The sequence below is a fragment of the Budorcas taxicolor genome, chromosome 11 (assembly GCF_023091745.1).
Source record: "Budorcas taxicolor isolate Tak-1 chromosome 11, Takin1.1, whole genome shotgun sequence".
NCBI classification, from domain to species: domain Eukaryota; kingdom Metazoa; phylum Chordata; class Mammalia; order Artiodactyla; family Bovidae; genus Budorcas; species Budorcas taxicolor.
The window spans coordinates 133,754,558-133,772,442 of NC_068920.1; the positions used below are offsets into that span (position 1 = coordinate 133,754,558).

At 41.7% G+C, this 17,885-nt stretch overlaps 1 protein-coding gene across 2 annotated transcripts in view; it reads left to right on the forward strand.

Moving 5' to 3' along the window:
- DNAJC27 (DnaJ heat shock protein family (Hsp40) member C27) overlaps nucleotides 1-16,279 on the forward strand; it is a 36,147-nt gene extending 19,868 nt beyond the window's left edge. Inside the window, exons 4-8 of one of the 2 annotated variants that reach the window (XM_052648787.1) lie at nucleotides 930-1,094; nucleotides 1,706-1,828; nucleotides 10,420-10,580; nucleotides 12,546-12,698; nucleotides 16,067-16,279. In XM_052648787.1, coding sequence (XP_052504747.1) covers nucleotides 930-1,094; nucleotides 1,706-1,828; nucleotides 10,420-10,580; nucleotides 12,546-12,678 — 582 coding nt within the window. In that variant the 3' untranslated portion in view covers nucleotides 12,679-12,698; nucleotides 16,067-16,279. Of the gene's footprint in view, nucleotides 1-929; nucleotides 1,095-1,705; nucleotides 1,829-10,419; nucleotides 10,581-12,545; nucleotides 13,204-16,066 lie in introns of those variants that run through there. The other variant, XM_052648786.1, reaches the window with a different exon arrangement.
- The last annotated feature ends 1,606 nt before the right edge of the window (nucleotides 16,280-17,885 follow it).

Here is a 17,885-nt window from a genome sequence, read left to right on the forward strand (position 1 = left end):
TTACTTGTATTTTGGCCTGAAACCCCTAGTCTGTCAATGTGACTTCTCATCCACCTAACTTGTCACGTTAGCGCCTCTCCCACTTCACACCCTGCACTTCCTGCTCCCTCTTCCCAGAAGTGAAGATACGCCCCAGAGGCGAGTTGCCATGGCTGATAAGAACCTCAGAGAGTGAATGCAAGGAAGGAAGGGAGAAGGTGCTGAAATTGTTTCCCAGGCACCATTTAGGGGCTCTGCCTTCTTGATCTCATTTACTCCTCATAATAACCCTGTGAAGTAAGTAGTATTATCCCCATTTTACAGATGAGGAAACTGAGACGCAGGGAGTTAAGGGACTTGACCAAGATCGCACAACTAGTAAGTAAGTGTGAACCCAGATCTGATCCCAGGGCCTGTGCTGTTTTCCACTGCATATTACACAGACACTCAGAGTTCAGAGTTCCAGAGTTGCTGGTGAGACCCAGGAGTCCTAGGGAGGTTCTGCCCAGCCTCCTGGGAAAAGCCAGCTTTTGGATGTGATATGTAAATGGCTATACCTTGTTGCTGAGACTGGTGTCATTTTTGCCTTAAGTTCTTTTTAATTGTTCACTCATCTTCCTCGTTCTTCCTAAGAAGAACTTCATGTAATTTGTGTTCTTCTTAAGGCCTGCTGATAACAATTAAAGATTGATTGCCTCTGAGGAGTAGAACTGGAGGTGAGGAGGGACAGGGTAGAAGGCTGTTAGATCCATTACAAGTCCTTCTATTCGAATAGACTTTTTTTTTTTAATCATGTTATTTTGATTTTATTAAAAGCCCTCCAAAGACCAGTAGTACAATTAGTAAACAGTATGAATACACACAAGAACACACTTTGCTAAGTTAATGACTGCGAGATATACTTTTATAAAATCACAGTATCTACATGTCGTGCATCTGTTTTTTTGAAGGTTCGTAATGAGTTTTACAAGGACACACAGGGTGTGATACTGGTCTATGATGTTGGGCAGAAAGATTCCTTTGATGCCCTTGATGCATGGCTGGCAGAAATGAAGCAAGATCTTGGACCTCATGGAAACATGGAAAATATTGTATTTGCAGTGTGTGCCAACAAGGTAACTGTTTTGGAGATGAAATGCTCAACTTCCTAGGTTCATTATGGGAAGAGTGCAGCTCTGAGTTTTGGGGAATAAAGAAGAAGAAAAAAATTATGTAATCTGTAATGTTAAGAATCAGCAGCTTTTCAAAACATATGTTCCTAAAACAAAAACAATTAAGAAACAAAACCTGGCGTGTTACCCAGTTTTTTCTGGTGCCATGTTTGGGAATGGATATTGGTGAGGGAGCTGGAGAGGTGGAGCCTGGTAATCAGACTCTGACCTGACTGGAGGAGGGGGCAGAAGTTAGGTGGAACGTGGGCCGTGGAAAAGTGGAAAAGCAGACCGTGAGTGGCAGGCGTGATGGAGCCGACTTCCACAAAGATAAGCAGCAGCAGCCTTCTCAGGAGAAAGTGCTGGTAGCAGGCACCTGTGGTTTGCCACAGCGAATCAGTCCATATTCAGTGCTAGTAATTTTTTGGTCCTGGTAATTTTATATACTAGTGCTGGGGTTCGCTTAAGAACAGTTTTTGCCTCAGCAGAGGGTTGACAGAGACCTCACTGGGCTGGGCCTATTCTAGAGAGACAAGGTTGGAATCTTCTCTGCTGCCTCCAACTCTCAATTTCAGATCGACTGTGCTAAGCACCGCTGTGTTGATGAAAGTGAAGGACGTCTTTGGGCTGAAAGCAAGGGGTTCCTGTACTTTGAAACTTCGGCTCAAACTGGAGAAGGAATCAATGAGATGTTCCAGGTAACCTAGCATTTAATTGTTTTAGAGTTTTTGTGTCTGACCATACCGAATTTTAGCTTAATGATGAGGAGCAGAAAGTAATAGAAGTTTCTTATTAGAATAAGCTGTTTCTTTTCAGAAGCAGGTAAGAAAGAGAGAATGGGAGAGAGAGGGTGAGAATGAGTGTGTGTGTGAGAGAGACAGAGAAAGAGGGAGATTTACCTGCCATCTCCTTTAGATCAGAATTATCTACTTATCAGAATTACTGGGAAATTCTTCAAAATACAGATTGCTGGGCTCCAGGTCCACTGGAAACTTAATGTTTTGTTGGAGCTGAGGAATCTCAATTTTAAAAAACCTCTCTAGATGATTCCTCTGATCATCAAGTTTAATAACACTTATTATATACTTACTTAAACGGGAGAAAGATTTTCTTTAAAACCACATTTGGTTACGTTTATATGCATAATCAAATGAAAGTATTACTTTGGCAAAATTGCCTTGCCATAGCTAATATAATCTGAGTTTGTAGCCCTTGGGGGTACAGTTAGAGAGAGACCAGGAGACTATCATTGCAGAATCAGTGAGTCATATGTAAAAGTTCCGTCTCACCAATCAAGTAGGCAGGAGAAGGATGCAATCTGAGTAGATGGTCACTTTTTAGAACTTGGGCTTCCCTTGTAGCTCAGCTGGTGAAGAATCTGCCTACAATGCGGAAACCTGGGTTCAATCCCTGGGTTGGGAAGATCCCCTGGAGAAGGGAAAGGCTACCCACTCCAGTATTCTGGCCTAGAGAATTCCATGGACTGTATAGTCCACGGGGTCGCAAAGAGTCGGACATGACTGTGCAACTTTCACTCACTTTTAGAACTGAATAATCTTGAAGCACTTTAAGGGGCGCCTAGAGGGCAGTGGCAACCCACTCCTGTACTCTTTCCTGGAAAATCCCATGGACGGAGGAGCCTGGTGTGCTGCAGTCCATGGGGTCGCTGAGAGTTGGACACGACTCAGTGACTTCACTTTCACTTTCCACTTTCCTGCACGGAGAAGGAAATGGCAACCCACTCCAGTGTTCTTGCCTGGAGAATCCCAAGGACGGCAGAGCCTGTGGGCTGCCGTCTATGGGGTCGCACAGAGTTGGACACGACTGAAGCGACTTAGCAGCAGTAGCAGCAAACAACAAATTAGAGTCAACTTTTAATTCTAGTTTCATTTGGAAGTAAGTGGTGGCATGAATAATGCATTTTTTCTTATGAATATATCTGATATTTTAGGAATTTTTAGCATTTCAAATAATGTAGCTATACTATAAAGAGTTGTTCTTAATTACCGAGTGGGATTTCATTTAATCTTTTGTACTGAATCTCCTTCTCACAAGATGTCATCCCTCCTACTAGAAGACAGGTTTCATCCTTGGCTGACAGACTGAATTTGGCATCAGTAGCTTCTATTTCAAGACCAAACATGGTTGATGCTGTTTTGCCACTTTTCTAGCCCTTTGAGTACATAGACCCTTGTGAGTATGTACCAATATGTGTACAGTAATGGTACTTAACCATTGGAATAGTACTTTACAATTCTGGAAAAGTTTACCTGTTTCGTCTCATTTGAAACTCTTAACAGTGTGTGGCAGGTATCATTCTCATTTCAGATATGAGACATCCAAGAGTAGCAGTGATTTGTCCAAGAGGTATAAGTAACTGTCTCAGTGTCTTTCAGCACTTTAAAGATATTTGAGTTTTCCTGTAGTCCTTGAGCCTACTTTTTTCCCCATTTTTCCTCTGTCTTTTAGATCACACAATCTCTATATTGATCTGATTTCAATCTGTTAAATCTATCAAGTGAAGTTTTCAATTCACGGCTTCCCAGTTCTAGAATTTGCATTTGGTTCTTTTGTATAGTTCCCAGTTTTCTGCTGAGATTCTCTCTTTACTCATTTTGAACATATTTTTCTTAATCTCTTTGAAATATATAATAGCTGCTTTACAGTTTTTGTTCAATATCTGAACCATCTTGGGTTCAATTTCTATGGACTACTTTTTTTCCTGACTATAGATCACATTATTGTTTCTTTGTATGAGTAGTGACTTTTTCTTTAACACCAGACATTATAGATAATACACTGTAGAGACTCAGTTTGTTCATTTTCCTCAGAGGAATGTTGATTTTTGGTTCAGCAGGCAGTTGAGTTATTGACAGATTACACTGAATTTGTGTAGGCTCTTTTGCTTTAATAGTAAGGCTCAGAAGGAAGCCCAAAGTGTGTTCAAAACTCTTCTAATCTAACTCAGCCTCCAAATTCTGTCCCTCTTGCAGATCTTGTCGATTCTTGGTTTTAGGTTTTGTTAGGCTGAGTCTACCTCCTAAGGTATATCCTTTTTGTGGCATCTCAGCTGGATGCCAGGGGTATGAATGAGGTGTTAAGGGTGTCCCTCTACCTTAACTCTCATGAGTCTCTCTCACAGTTGAGTCTTTCCCCCTCTCATGAGTCTGTCTCCAGGGAGTCTCTCTCACTAGAGCCAAACTCTAGTATCCCCAGGATGGCTCTTCTCCTCACACTACTAGTCAGTTCTGTTCTCAGTCTCTCAATAGTTGTTATCTGGTAAGCCTCAGGTGATTTCATCCTCTATATGAGCCTAGCCATCAGCTGCAAACTAGTAGGGAACCCCCACATGGATTTCTTGGGGCCCAGCTCCCTCCTATCCAAGGCCCTGCTCTGCAGATTCCAGCCACTTCAGCATCCTCAAGCTCTGACCTCTGCTTCCTTAGCTCTGTGGGACTTTGTGTCTTCTTAGACTCTAGCACTCTGTGACATGGTAGGAAATGGACTCAGATAAAAGACAAAGGAGCAGTCTTACCCTTGTTGTCCACTACCTGAAAAGAGTTGCCTTATATATTTACTTTTATAGTTGTTTGGCAGGATGTTCCCATGATTCCAACATGGCTGGCACTCAGACAAGGAGTTTGAAGAGACTTTTGACTTCAGTTCCAGTATTCTGTATATCACACCATAGCTGGCCTTCTATTACATTACTTGTTATGACTAAATCCCTCAGAAATTTGTGAGGGTTTATATTTTAGGTTAACTTATAGACTAGTAGAAAACCTTACTGATACATGCTGCTGCTGCTAAGTCACTTCAGTCATGTCTTACTCTGTGCGACCCCAAAGACAGCAGCCCACCAGGCTCCCCCATCCCTGGGATTCTCCAGGCAAGAACGTTGGAGTGGTTTGCTATTTCCTTCTCCAGTGCATGAAAGTGAAAAGTGAAAGTGAAGTCGCTCAGTCGTGTCCGACTCCCTGCGACCCCCTGGACTGCAGCCTACCAGGCTCCTCCGTCCATGGGATTTTCCAGGCAAGAGTACTGGAGTGGGGTGCCATTGCCTTCTCCACAGGCAAACATCTGGAAACTATGTTCCCTATTAGGTTGCTTTTATTTTTTAGATAAATCTAGGGTAGAATTAGTGAATAATTAGTCTGTTTAAAAAAAAGGCTAATAAAGAGTATAATAAAACAATTTTATAAGTACTTAGAAGTAGTACTTTCCTGCTGGTTCAGTTTAATAAATACTTTCTTTGTTTCCTATTACTTAATAGACACTTTATGTCAGGAAGGAACTTGGTTTTATCTTACACTGTTAGCACAGAGTAATATTAAGATAGACTAAAACTAAGTCAGCACTTGTCTTGGAATCTAGCAGCTTTTCCTTTGACAGCCCTTTTCACATGTCAAGGTTTCTTGTTTAGGTTGCCAAGTTGATTAGCTGATACTGGAGATAAGAAAGAGGAGTCAAAGAGAAAGAAAAAAATTTAGATGATAATAGGAACTATAGAAATAGCTGAACAAAAAAGGAGAAACGACTTCCCTGGAGGTCCAGTGGTTGAGACTCCACCTTCCAGTGTGAAGGTCACAGGTTTGATCCCTGGTCAGGAAACTAAGGTGTTAGTGGGGCTTCACCCCACATTCCTCGGGGTGCAGCCAAAAATTCAAGAAAAGGAGGAAGGGAGATTTTAAAAAATGGAGGAATGAGGAGATAAGTCAATTTAAAAGTCAGTTCAGTCGCTCAGTTGTGTCTGACTCTTTGCGACTCCATGGACTGCAGCACGCCAGGCCTCCCTGTCCATCACCAACTCCCGGAGCCTACTCAAACTCATGTCCATTGAGTCGGTGATGCCATCCAACCACCTCATTCTCTGTCATCCCCTTCTCTTCCCGCCTTCAGTCTTTCCCAGCATCAGGGTCTTTTCTAATGAGTCAGTTCTTTGCAACAGGTGGCCAAAGTATTGGAGCTCAATATCCAATGAATATTCAGGACTGATATTTCCTTTGGGATAGACTGGTTGGATCTCCTTGTTGTCCAAGGGACTCTCAAGAGTCTTCTCCAACATCACAGTTCAAAAGCATCAATTCTTCAGCGCTCAGCTTTCTTTATAGTCCAACTCTCACATCCATACATGACCACTGGAAGAGCCATAGCTTTGATTAGATGGACCTTTGTTGGTAAAGTAATGTCTCTGCTTTTGAATATGCTATCTAGGTTGGTCATAACTTTTCTTCAAAGGAGCAAGCATCTTTTGATTCCATGGCTGCAGTTAGCATCTGCTGTGATTTTGGAGCCCCCGAAAGAAAGTCTGTCACAGTTTCCACTGTTTCCCCCTCTATTTGCCATGAAGTGATAGGACCAGATGCCATGATCTTAGTTTTCTGAATATTGAGTTTAAAGCCAACTTTTTCACTCTCCTCTTTCACTTTCATCAAGAGGCTCTTTAGTTCTTCTTCGCTTTCTGCCATAAAGGAGGTGTCATCTGCATATCTGAGGTTATTGATATTTCTCCAGCAGTCTTGATTCCAGCTTGTGCTTCATCCAGCCTGGCATTTCTCATGAGGTACTCTGCATATAAGTTAAATAAACAGGGTGACAATATACAGCCTTGACATACTCCTTTCCCGATATGGAACTAGTCTGTTGTTCCATGTCCAGTTCTAACTGTTGCTTCCTGACCTGCATACAGGTTACTGAAGAGGCAGGTCAGGTGGTCTGGTATTCCCATCTCTTTCAGAATTTTCCACAGTTTATTGTGATCCACACAGTCAAAGGCTTTGGCATAGTCAATAAAGCAGAAATAGATGTTTTTCTGGAACTCTCTTGCTTTTTCCATGATCCAGTGGATGTTGGCAATTTGATCTCTGGTTCCTCTACCTTTTCTAAATCCAGCTTGAACATCTGGAAGTTCATGGTTCACGTATTGCTGAAGCCTGGCTTGGAGAATTTTGAGCATTGCTTTGCTAGCGTGTGAGATGAGCGCAATTGTGCAGTAGTTTGAACATTCTTTGGCCTTGCTTTTCTTTGGGATTGGAATGAAAACTGACCTTTTCCAGTCCTATGGCCACTGCTGAGTTTTCCAAATGTGCTGGCATATTGAGTGCAACACTTTCTTTTAGGATTTGAAATAGCGCAACTGGAATTCTATCACCTCCACTAGCTTTGTTTGTAGTGATGCTTCCAAAGGCCCACCTGACTTCGCATTCCAGGATGTCTGGCTCTACGTGGATGATCACACCATCATGGTTATCTGGGTCAATAAGATCTTTTTTGTATAAATCTTCTATGTATTCTTGCCATCTTTTCTTAATATCTTCTGCTTCTGTTAGGTCCAGACCATTTCTGTCCTTTATTGTGCCCATTTTTGCATTCAATGTTCCCTCAGTATCTCTAATTTTCTTGTCGAGATCGCTAGTCTTTTCCTCTGTTTCTCTGCACTGATCACTGAGGAAGGCTTTCTTATCTCTCCTTGCTATTCTTTGGAACTCTGCATTCAAATGGATATATCTTTCCTTTTCTCCTTTGCCTTTCTAGTATTTTCTTTTCTCAGTTATTTTTAAGGTCTCTTCGGACAACCATTTTGCCTTTTCCCATTTCTTTTTTTGAGGATGGTCTTGATCACTGCCTCCTGTACAGTATCACGAACTTCCATCCATAGTTCTTCAGGCACTCTGTCTATCCAATCTAATCCCTTGAATCTATTTCTCACTTCTACTGTATAATCGTAAGGGATTTGATTTAGGTCATACCTGAATGGTCTAGTGGTTTTCCCTACTTTCCTCAATTTAAGTCTGAATTTGGCAATAAAGAGTTCATGATCTGAGCCACAGTCAGCTCCCGGTCTTGTTGTCACTGACTATATAGAGCATAACGGAGAAGGCAATGGCACCGCACTCCTGTACTCTTGCCTGGAAAATCCCATGGACGGAGGAACCTGGTGGGCTGCAGTCCATGGGGTCGCTAAGAGTCGGACACGACTGAAGCGACTTAGCAGCAGCAGCAGCAGCATAGAGCATAAATTGGATTAAAGATTCACTGAGCATGGCCCCGCCCATCAGAACAAGACTCAGTTTGCCCCTCAGTCAGTCTCTCCCATCAGGAAGCTTCCATAAGTCTATTATCCTTCTCCATCAGAGGGCAGACAGAATGAAAACCACAATCACAGAAAACTAACCAATCTGGTCACATGGACCACAACTCAGTGAAACTATGAGCCATGCCGTGTAGGGCTGCCCAAGATGGATGGGTCGTGGTGGAGAGTTCTGACAAAATGTGGTCCACTGGAGACGGGAATGGCAAAGCACTTCAATATTCTTGCCTTGAGAACCTCATGAACAGTATGAAAGGGCAAAAAGATAGGACAGTGAAAGATGAATTCCTCAGGTTGGTAGGTGCCCAGTATGCTACTGGAGATCAGTGGAGAAATAACTCCAGAAAGAATGAAGAGACAGAGCCAAAGCAAAAACAACACCCAGTTGTGGATGTGACTGGTGATGGAAGTAAAGTCCGATGCTGTAAAGAACAGTATTGGATAGGAACTTGCAATGTTAGGTCATGAATCAAGGCAAATTGGAACTGGTCAGACAGGAGATGGCAAGAGTGAACATTGACATTTTAGGAATCAGCAAACTAAAATGGACTGGAATGGGTGGATTTAACTCAGGTTACCATTATATCTACTACTGTGGGCAAGAATCCCTTAGAAGAAAGGGAATAGCCATCGTAGTCAACAGGAGTCTGAAATACAGTACTTGCATGCAATCTCATAAATGACAGAATGATCTGTGTTCGTTTCCAAGGCAAACCATTCAATATCACAGCAATCCAAGTCTATGCCCCAACCAGTAATGCTAAAGAAGCTGAAGTTGAACGGTTCTATGAAGACCTACAAGACCTTTTAGAACTAACACCCAAAAAAGATGTCCTTTTCATTATAGGGGACTGGAATGCAAAAGTAGGAAGTCAAGAGATACCTGGAGTAACAGGCAAATTTGGCCTTGGAGTACAGAATGAAGCAGGTCAAAGGCTAACAGAGTTTTGCCAAGAGGACACACTGGTTATAGCAAACAGTCTCTTCCAGCAACACAAGAGAAGACTCTACGCATGGACATCACCAGATGGTCGATACTGAAATCAGATTGATTATATTCTTTGCAGCTAAAGATGGAGAAGCTTTATATAGTCAGCAATTTAAAAGTAGCCATAATGTATTAAATTAGTGTTTTGAGTGAAGTTATTCAACAACAGTAGTGCACAAGGCGTGCAATATGAGCAGGATCACAAAATAATTTTCACTTTAAAAAACATAAAAAACATAAAACAGTTTACAGAATAAGAAAAGACCTATAAGCATATGAAAAGATATGCAACCTCCCTTATAATTGAAGAAATGGAAATAAAAGCTGTGAGATAACATCAGATTGGTAAAAATGAAGATGTATAATAATGCCCAATATTGAAAAGAGTATGGGGAAATAGGCATTTCCATTCACTGTGATGGGAGTATAAACTGGTACAGCCTTTTTGTATGACAGTTGTCAAAATCAGAAAGTAAAATGTATACACACTTTTATTCAGCAATTTTGCTTTCAGAAATTTATTCTGAAACAGTATCCCCACAAGTGTGCAGAGATATGTACCCATAAAAAAACATTCCCTAAAGCATGGTGTGTGTGTCACAAAACTGGAAACAGTCGACCTGTCCAAGAAGAGGGAGTTGATTAAATAAATTATGAGCACAGTCAGTCACACAGTGGAATACCGAACACTCATCAAAAGGGAGGAAGAAAGTGTCTATATGCAGCTAGAGAAAGATTCTAAGATTTATTATTACGTGAAGAAAGTTACAAGGTGCTCAGCAGTGTGTTTAATCTGCTCTCTTTTATGTGAATACTTTGGGCTTGGATATGTGTACTGGTACTGAGAGAAAATTATTCTGGAAGGATACTGAAAAAAATGTATTAACAATGGTTTACCCCGAGGAGAGGAACTGGAGGGGCAGGGAGATAGTTTTCATTTTACATTTTTTCTATTTGAATTTTTCTAATAATATTTGTATACTAGTTTTTAATTTCAAGTATGACTATCTGAGAGTAGGATCATAGGCTATTTAAATTCTTATACTTTTTGCGTGCTTAAATATATACATAATAAAAAGAGAAAAGGTATGTTTGCTTTATTGTGAATTTTAAGTTATTGGATTATATTAAAATTCTTTAAGTTGATGCCTAGAAAGAATTCCTATTTTCCCCAAATCAGTTCTCCTCTGGGATGTGTTTTCTTTTTGCAGACCTTTTATCTATCCATAGTTGATTTATGTGAAAATGGCGGAAAACGTCCTAACACAAATAGCAGTGCTAGTTTCACCAAAGAACAAGCAGACACCATTCGCAGAATTCGAAGTAGTAAGGACAGTTGGGACATGTTGGGAGTCAAACCTGGGGCCTCGAGGTAAGCAGTGCTCTCAGGTCCTAGTGCTGCTTTCTGTTATAAAGATTCAGCCATCAGGATATAGTGTGATATCTTCCTGTAATGGGCCAGAAATATGAGGATGTGTGGCAACAGATTACTTAACACTACTCCTTCACCGAATTAAGTGAATACCAAAGAAGGGAAATAGAGGGCACAATGGCCTGGTGTGGGGACTATGTCGTGTGTCTGTTGTGTGAGTACCTTTTGAAATGGTATGCTCTTCTTTTGTTGACCAAGAGTCTAGAAACAAATGTAACCTCAATATATACACATATAATCACAAAAGAGAATTCTTAAAGCATAGAATTTTTGAAAAAGAATGTTAGCAATCAACTTGTTGAAACACTTCATTTCATACGTGGGAAAACTGGGACTCAGGGAAACTAAAAACACAGTCAGGGACTCCAGGAGTTAGTGGTAGAATTGACCCTGAACCCTGTGTGTCTTCCTGTCTCTGACTCTGTGTCTCTCAAAAATCATTGTAGTTCCTCATCTGTGTGTGTTTATATTAAATTATTTTATTTTAGCCAAAATAATTATTTTGGAGAAAAAGAAATACAATCACTACTCTCCATGAAAGAAATAAATCATTACCTAGTACGATTATGTAACTTTTCCCCCAGTCTTATTGAAATATAATTGACATACAACACTGTATAAGGTTAAGGTGTATAGCATGATGATTTAACTTACATACATTGTGAAACAATTAGCGAAGTAAGTTTAGTGAACATCCATCATCTCATAGAGATAAAGAAAAAAAAAAGTTTTTTCCTTGTGATTAGAACTTTTGGAATCTACTCTCCTAAGAACTCTCAGTTGTTATTTCACTTTTAACTCTATAATAATACTGTTACTATGCGTATTATTGGAGTTCTCAGATCTTTTTATTTTGCACCATAGCTTTCCTCCCTATGTTTCTCCCTTTCTACTTTTTCACCTTGATTCCCAGAAAAGAAAAAAGTACATCTCAAAACTGCCTTATCAGCATCAACAACATTAAGTATCTCTTCTCCATTTTGGTCTCATAGCATGTCTTCAGGTTCAGAAGAGAAGAGGGGATGGGAACAGGGAGACAGTTATTGGTCACTCTTGAATTGACAGGCGTTACTAAGGATGCTTTAAACACCTGACGAAATTCAGATGACCTTGCAGCATAAAGTTAATTGGTGGCTTTCGGGGCTTCGCAGGTGGCACAGTGGTAAAGAACCTGCCTGCCCATGCAAGAGATGCAAGAGACCCGGGCTCGATCCCTGGGTGGGGAAGATCCCCTGAAGAAGGGAACGGCCACCCACTCAGTATTCTTCCCTGGAGAGTTCCACGGACAGAGGAGCCTGGTGGGCTACAGGCCATAGGGTCACAAAGAGTCAGACACACCTGAACAACTAATATTACTTTCACTATTGTGTATCAAATTCAGCTTTTTTGTTGTTTTGGCCTTTCCCTTACTGACCCTGCTCCCTGGCTGACTTTATCCACTGTCTCCTCCTGCAACTACATGCCGGCTCTCCGTTCCCTCTCTGGCCTCTGACACTTCTCTCCCTGCTGCTCTGCGTTTCCCATCACCGGATCAATTCCTGAACCCCATCTTCTTGCAGAGTCCTCCCCCAGGGGCCCTGCCCTTATGGCCTCTTGTCCTCATCGCTTCCATCAGCAATTATTTGCCAAGTGCCAAATGCCTGTGAGGCGCTAAACACTGTCTGTTTTCAGTTGATCATGTTTGTATACTCACTTTGTATTGTCTGTGTTTCTACTTGAATGTTACATATTATTTGTCCATTGTTTGTTTCCCAGTCCTTTAGTCTCACCTTTGAGAAGGGGTCACGATAATTTCAGATATGCTTACTGCAAGAGGTGTTCTGTTATCCAAGCAGCCGAAGTGCAGTGGGCAGAGGGTGGGGGCTGACTTCCCTACTGACAGAGAGCTCTGCTTTTTCTTTGCAGGGATGAAGTCAATAAAGCATATCGGAAACTTGCTGTGCTGCTTCACCCTGACAAATGTGTAGCACCTGGTAGTGAAGATGCCTTCAAAGTCGTTGTGAATGCCCGAACAGCCCTCCTGAAAAACATCAAGTAGAAAATAGGAAAAAAAGACAGGTGTAGGCCTCAAGTCCAAGCAGACTTTCTCTGGTGGTAAAATAGCCAACATGGGTTTTTCCTCCACAAAATTCTTACAGCCCTTTTCACTCACGTGCTGTCATTTGTAAATCAGTAATTTGGGTGCCTGTTTCCATGTCACAGACATTTTGCAGAGAGACAAAATGAAGAGAACCGAGTGCCACTTATACACTATCGTTCATTTTCTATTTCTGAATGATGATAGATTTTTTTTTTCTCATGAGTTGGTAAGCTCTGTCAGTATAGCATCGCTTAGGCACTTTGCTCAGGAAAGTCCACGAAGTTTCTGGAAGGATAGGAGGATCTTTTTGCTTTTTCTTTATTAAAAAACATTCATCATCAGAGGAAAAAAAACAAAAATGGAAGCAAACATAGCAGAACCCCTGAAAGTATGGTGACCTTGCAAGCAAGTTGCCCCTTTACAATAAGTTTCTTAGGTAATATTTGCAGCATCAGTCTGCTTAATTAATGCATGAACTCTTGGCAGCCCTTCTGAAGTGAAACAAGGTGATGCAGTCCTGAGCTGAGTGGCCCTTTTTTGACGTTCACTCTGTGCCCCTTCTCCATCACTGGGGGAGAGACCAGCCAGTCTTGAGCGTAGAGGTGGCGGTAGCTGCAGGTTCTGGTAGGCTGGCTGCTGCTAGACCTGCCCCTGGGTCTGAGGCCTTTCCCGGGCTGTGGGAGTGCTGGTAGCTGTAGGGGCATCTTCACCTAGGAGTCAGGAGTCAGATCCCGAGACAGAAATGCCTGCAGGTCAAACTGGATTGTGCACACATCCCCAGAGGGCATGACCCGCCTGGTTCAGTCGTGTCTGATGCCTTAGGAGAGCCCCCATAGGAGGCTTATGCCTTTCCTTGTTGCAGCAGCATTTGCCAAGACAGGTGGGAGAGGCGGGGATGCGTGTCAGCCGGGGGCCTCCCTTCGCTTCCTCGTCAGTGTGAGTGTTCCTGCCTTGTCTCTTAAGGCACCACATCTGCCACCACCGCTCTCTTCTCGAATCCCCGCCTTCCGGCTGTTGCCTCCTCTGTCCTGTGCAGCCTTTGCCGGGGCCTGGTAGACCAGAGACAAGTATAGATCCTTTGGGTGGTGGACAGAGAGATCTTAAGGCCAGTGTGGGAAGAATCTGTTACTTTTGTATAGGTTCCAAATTTCTGATCAGTAATACTTTTAAGCTGCAGATTCTGAAAATTAATTTCACGTAGAGAAATCCATTCTCTTGCCATCGTCTCTCTCTCAGTATCCAAGAGATGAATGAAGATCGCGCGTCAGGACCGGCCTTCCTTCCAGAGCTCACAGAGTAGTGTCACCGCGTGGCGCATTACACCATTGCTGTCATGTTACTCAGATTTTTAGCTGTGACCAAGCAGCACTAATTGGGGCTTTAAAGTATATGAAACTTTGCCATCAGTGAATTTTAAACAGCTATCCCATATTGATTGCCAAGTAGCAGTCGCATTACCCTACCTGAGAAGAAAAACCACTTTCGTTTAATTCACACCCACTGCAGCCTTCTAAACCCTTCCCTTCTCCAGAGCAGCTTCTCTTTGTGTGGCTGCCCTTGGGCGGCACTGAGCTGGTTGTCAGGAAACCAGAGCATTGTTTTCTAGTAAGAGTTTTCATTTTGATATTAAAAATGCTTTTTTTTCTTAGTAAAACTGAGATATGAGATATGATTTTTTGTGGGATTTTCCTTCATTTTAGCTACTTTCTGGGCCTGTAAAACTCAGGCCAGAGTTCTTCAGGGCTTTAACTTCGCTGTAGGCCTCCATCATGCCTAAAGGGACAGACATAGGTCTGCTCTTGTGGCAGAACTTAGGGGTCATATGGATGAAGGACCGTGCGCGGTGGTGTCAGCCCGCATTGACATGACGGCTCACTTGTGTATGTGGCCCTGTGTAAAAACTGGTGCCAGTTTTCATCACTGTCATTAGACACTAGATGGGTCACCTCATTCCGCTACATTGTGCAGATGAGCAGTTATAGCAGAGAGAGTTCTCTAGTTCTTCCATTCACATCCTTATGTAATGAGTGACTTGTTGACATTTAGCCTGATCTTGATTCTTAGGTCTTGCTCAGTTCCCAGCACCTTGATTACTCATGTTAAGGATGGCTAGGTACTGCTTCATTTATGGAAAAGAAAAAAAAGAAAGTTAAACGTTCAGGGTCCTAGAATTTTTCTGATTTCCATAATTCTGAGTAGAATGTCAAGAAGTAATGAAATGAAGCCTGATCTGCAATGAAAAGTAACTTCATATAAAATTTTACAGACCTCTGTGCATTAATTTAAATTCTTGGTACAAATGTATATTTTTTAGTTCAAGCTTATTAAAATTCTTCAGCCAGTTAGGATTGCACAGTACATCAGTGAGAGTAACAACTAGCAGAATAATTTCAATGGCTAAAGAAAATTTTATACAGGATCTTGTTTTTTTCAAAAAAGAACAAGAAGTTTGAACAGCTGTTATTCAAGAAAAGCCATTTCTTCTGCATCTGAGTCACCAAGAATGAACACTTTAAAAACTTGTTAGAAATCCCTGGAGGCTTTTGAAATTAATCGCCAACCTACCTAAGAACTTTAAAATACACCATCCTTTTGTTCCTCTGTTCCTCTTCCATGGCTCCTTTTGAATCAGTATTCTCAACTGTCAACGTGTCTCTTACTTCAGCAGTGTCGTTTATTTCTTTGCATAAATGTGTGCTTGTCTAGACTTGGAGATACTGTGCTGCTTCCCAAGATAAATTGCTCTGATTCTGTAGATCGCACTCTGTTCTTTAAGGCTCACATTTACCTCAGGAAACTCACTTTAGCATGTTTTGTTTTTTTGGGTTTTTTTTGCATTGAATTCTCAAATGGTAATTATTTCTTTATACTGGTAAACTAGTACCTAATTCACTGTTCACTAAATGAGCCATAGATAAGGCAGCTAAATTTCTGAAAGAAAGAGAAAATGGGCAGCCCTTGGTTGCTGTGAATCAGTAGTAAGGTCCGTTTTTCTCAAAGAACAATGACAGAATCTCAAGGGGAAGGAGGTATTTCGGTCTCATGTTAGAAAGTGTGGGGGGCGTGTGTACATTGCCTTTGACAAGGTGCCAGTGTCTGTCCCCTAAGCAATTTCAGTGGGCCCTGGGGATGTCACTCCCTTCTCCACTACACTCTGTCTAGCTCACTCTGAGTCTGACTACATTTTGGTGAAACTTTTGCACAGAAATTAAGCCGCAAAATGCAGCTAACTTCCTTCCATTGCAAGTTTTACGAAGGGAAGAGGGGTTCATATTTCTCATGATAGGTACCTAGCACAATTGTAAGAGACAGTTACTAATGTTTATATGTTGGTGTTTCCATTAAGCATTTCTAGAGGAGACGAAAGCTTAAACTTGTGGTGTGGATGAGTTAGATCGTGTCTGACAAGCAGTGCAATATGAAGCCGTGCAATAAAGGCTGTGTTGTGAAATGAAGCGCTGGAAAGCTGGACAGTTCGGGTTAGCTTCCTGCAGCAGTTGCCAGCAGGATGGTCTGCCCTTGGCCCAGGAATGCAGTCTCTAAAGAAACCCTTTGCTCTTATGAGGTAATTTATGTATTTGCTTTCTGTTGAAATAATGGAAAATGTTAAAGCTAACAGCTGTCTATGTCTTGTACAGAGAGTGTCATATGTATTTAAGTTGTGTATTTTTATAAAGTAAAGCCAAATGCCAAATGGTCTGTGGGCTGCACTTATTTGTTGAGACACTGGTCTTTAACGCAGAAGCCAGTCGTTAACAGCTGAGATCATAGATAAGACATCTTGCTTTAGTTGCCAGTGGGTAAAACGGAGGAAATGGCATTCAGTGGTCCCTCAGGCTGTTCTAACCTTAATTCAGTTGTGATGAAAGTCTTTTGCTCTCTTAAAGAAAGATACTGATATTATGTTTGCCTTTTTAATTCAAATGAAACTATTGTTATCTCATTTTATTAATGCAAGTCTAATTCAGCTAATTAGTCCTTGGACAACAGGAATCCTTAAGTAACAGACTATAGTGAAGGCGAATTTGAAAATAAAAGCCTTGTAGGGCCAGCCCACAGAAGGCTTCAAATCAGAGCTCTCATTGTCATTGTGAATGACACTCTCTGTCACCTGAGAATGCGCTCCACTCCTGGGGAACCACTCTACCCTCTCCACACTGCTGACGTGTGCTAAAGCAGAGTTGCCAAATCCTCCTATGACCTCTGCCTTGCTCCTTGGTCACAGAGCTTGGCCTGAGAGATGGGAATGTCACCCAAGCTCTAGAGAAGGAAATGGCAGCCCACTCCAGTATTCTTGCCTAGAGAATCCCACGGACAAAGGAGCCTGGCAAGTCCATGGGGTCGCAAGAGTTGGACACGACTTAGCGACTAAACCACCACCACCACCACCTGAGATCTTTCTAGTTGGAATCTAGGAAGACAGACTTTCTCTCAGGAGAGAAAGATGGGAGGAGTCCTGCTGATGCTGGCAACCATGATTCCAACCTCTTGGAAAAAATCAGAGCGAATGAAACAGACATTCAGAAAGAGACCGTATCCGTATGGCAAAGATGTTCCTTCCAGTCCCCAGGGTCCCCTGAACTGGCTGCTCTACAAGCCCATCACCCACCCCAGAATCCTCCCAATCAATCTCCACTCCCCTGTTTTCTGCTGAAGTTTGTTGGAGTTTGCTTTCTGTTACTCGCAACCAAAAGGATATTAGAAAATAATAGACATTAAGGGTCATAAGCAGGAATGAGAAAGCTATGGTCTGTAGACTGGTGCAGTACTTGATAAGTGAAGTGTGACAGTTTAGATATTAAGTATATCCAGATACTTGGTGTTTCTGTTTTAAAACAATAATAACCAACTGTAAAACTGAGAAGAATTTGGTTTACTCATTTTGTTTCAGGATCAATTTAAGATGCACAATTTTATCTAGCTTTTTTGTTTCCTTTTGATCCATTGCCTATCAGGGGCACTTGTAATACGGTAAATTTCTAATCAAGGTTTATTGTTAAAACAGTCATTCACCATGCATTTATTGAGCACCTACTATATGCCAGGCTTTGTTCTAGGCACTGAGGATATAACATAACACAGAATCGACAAAAATCCCTGCCCTGTGGAGCTTCATTCTTGTTGTTGTTCTTTTTAATTTGTGGAATTTTGAAGAAAGCTTCATT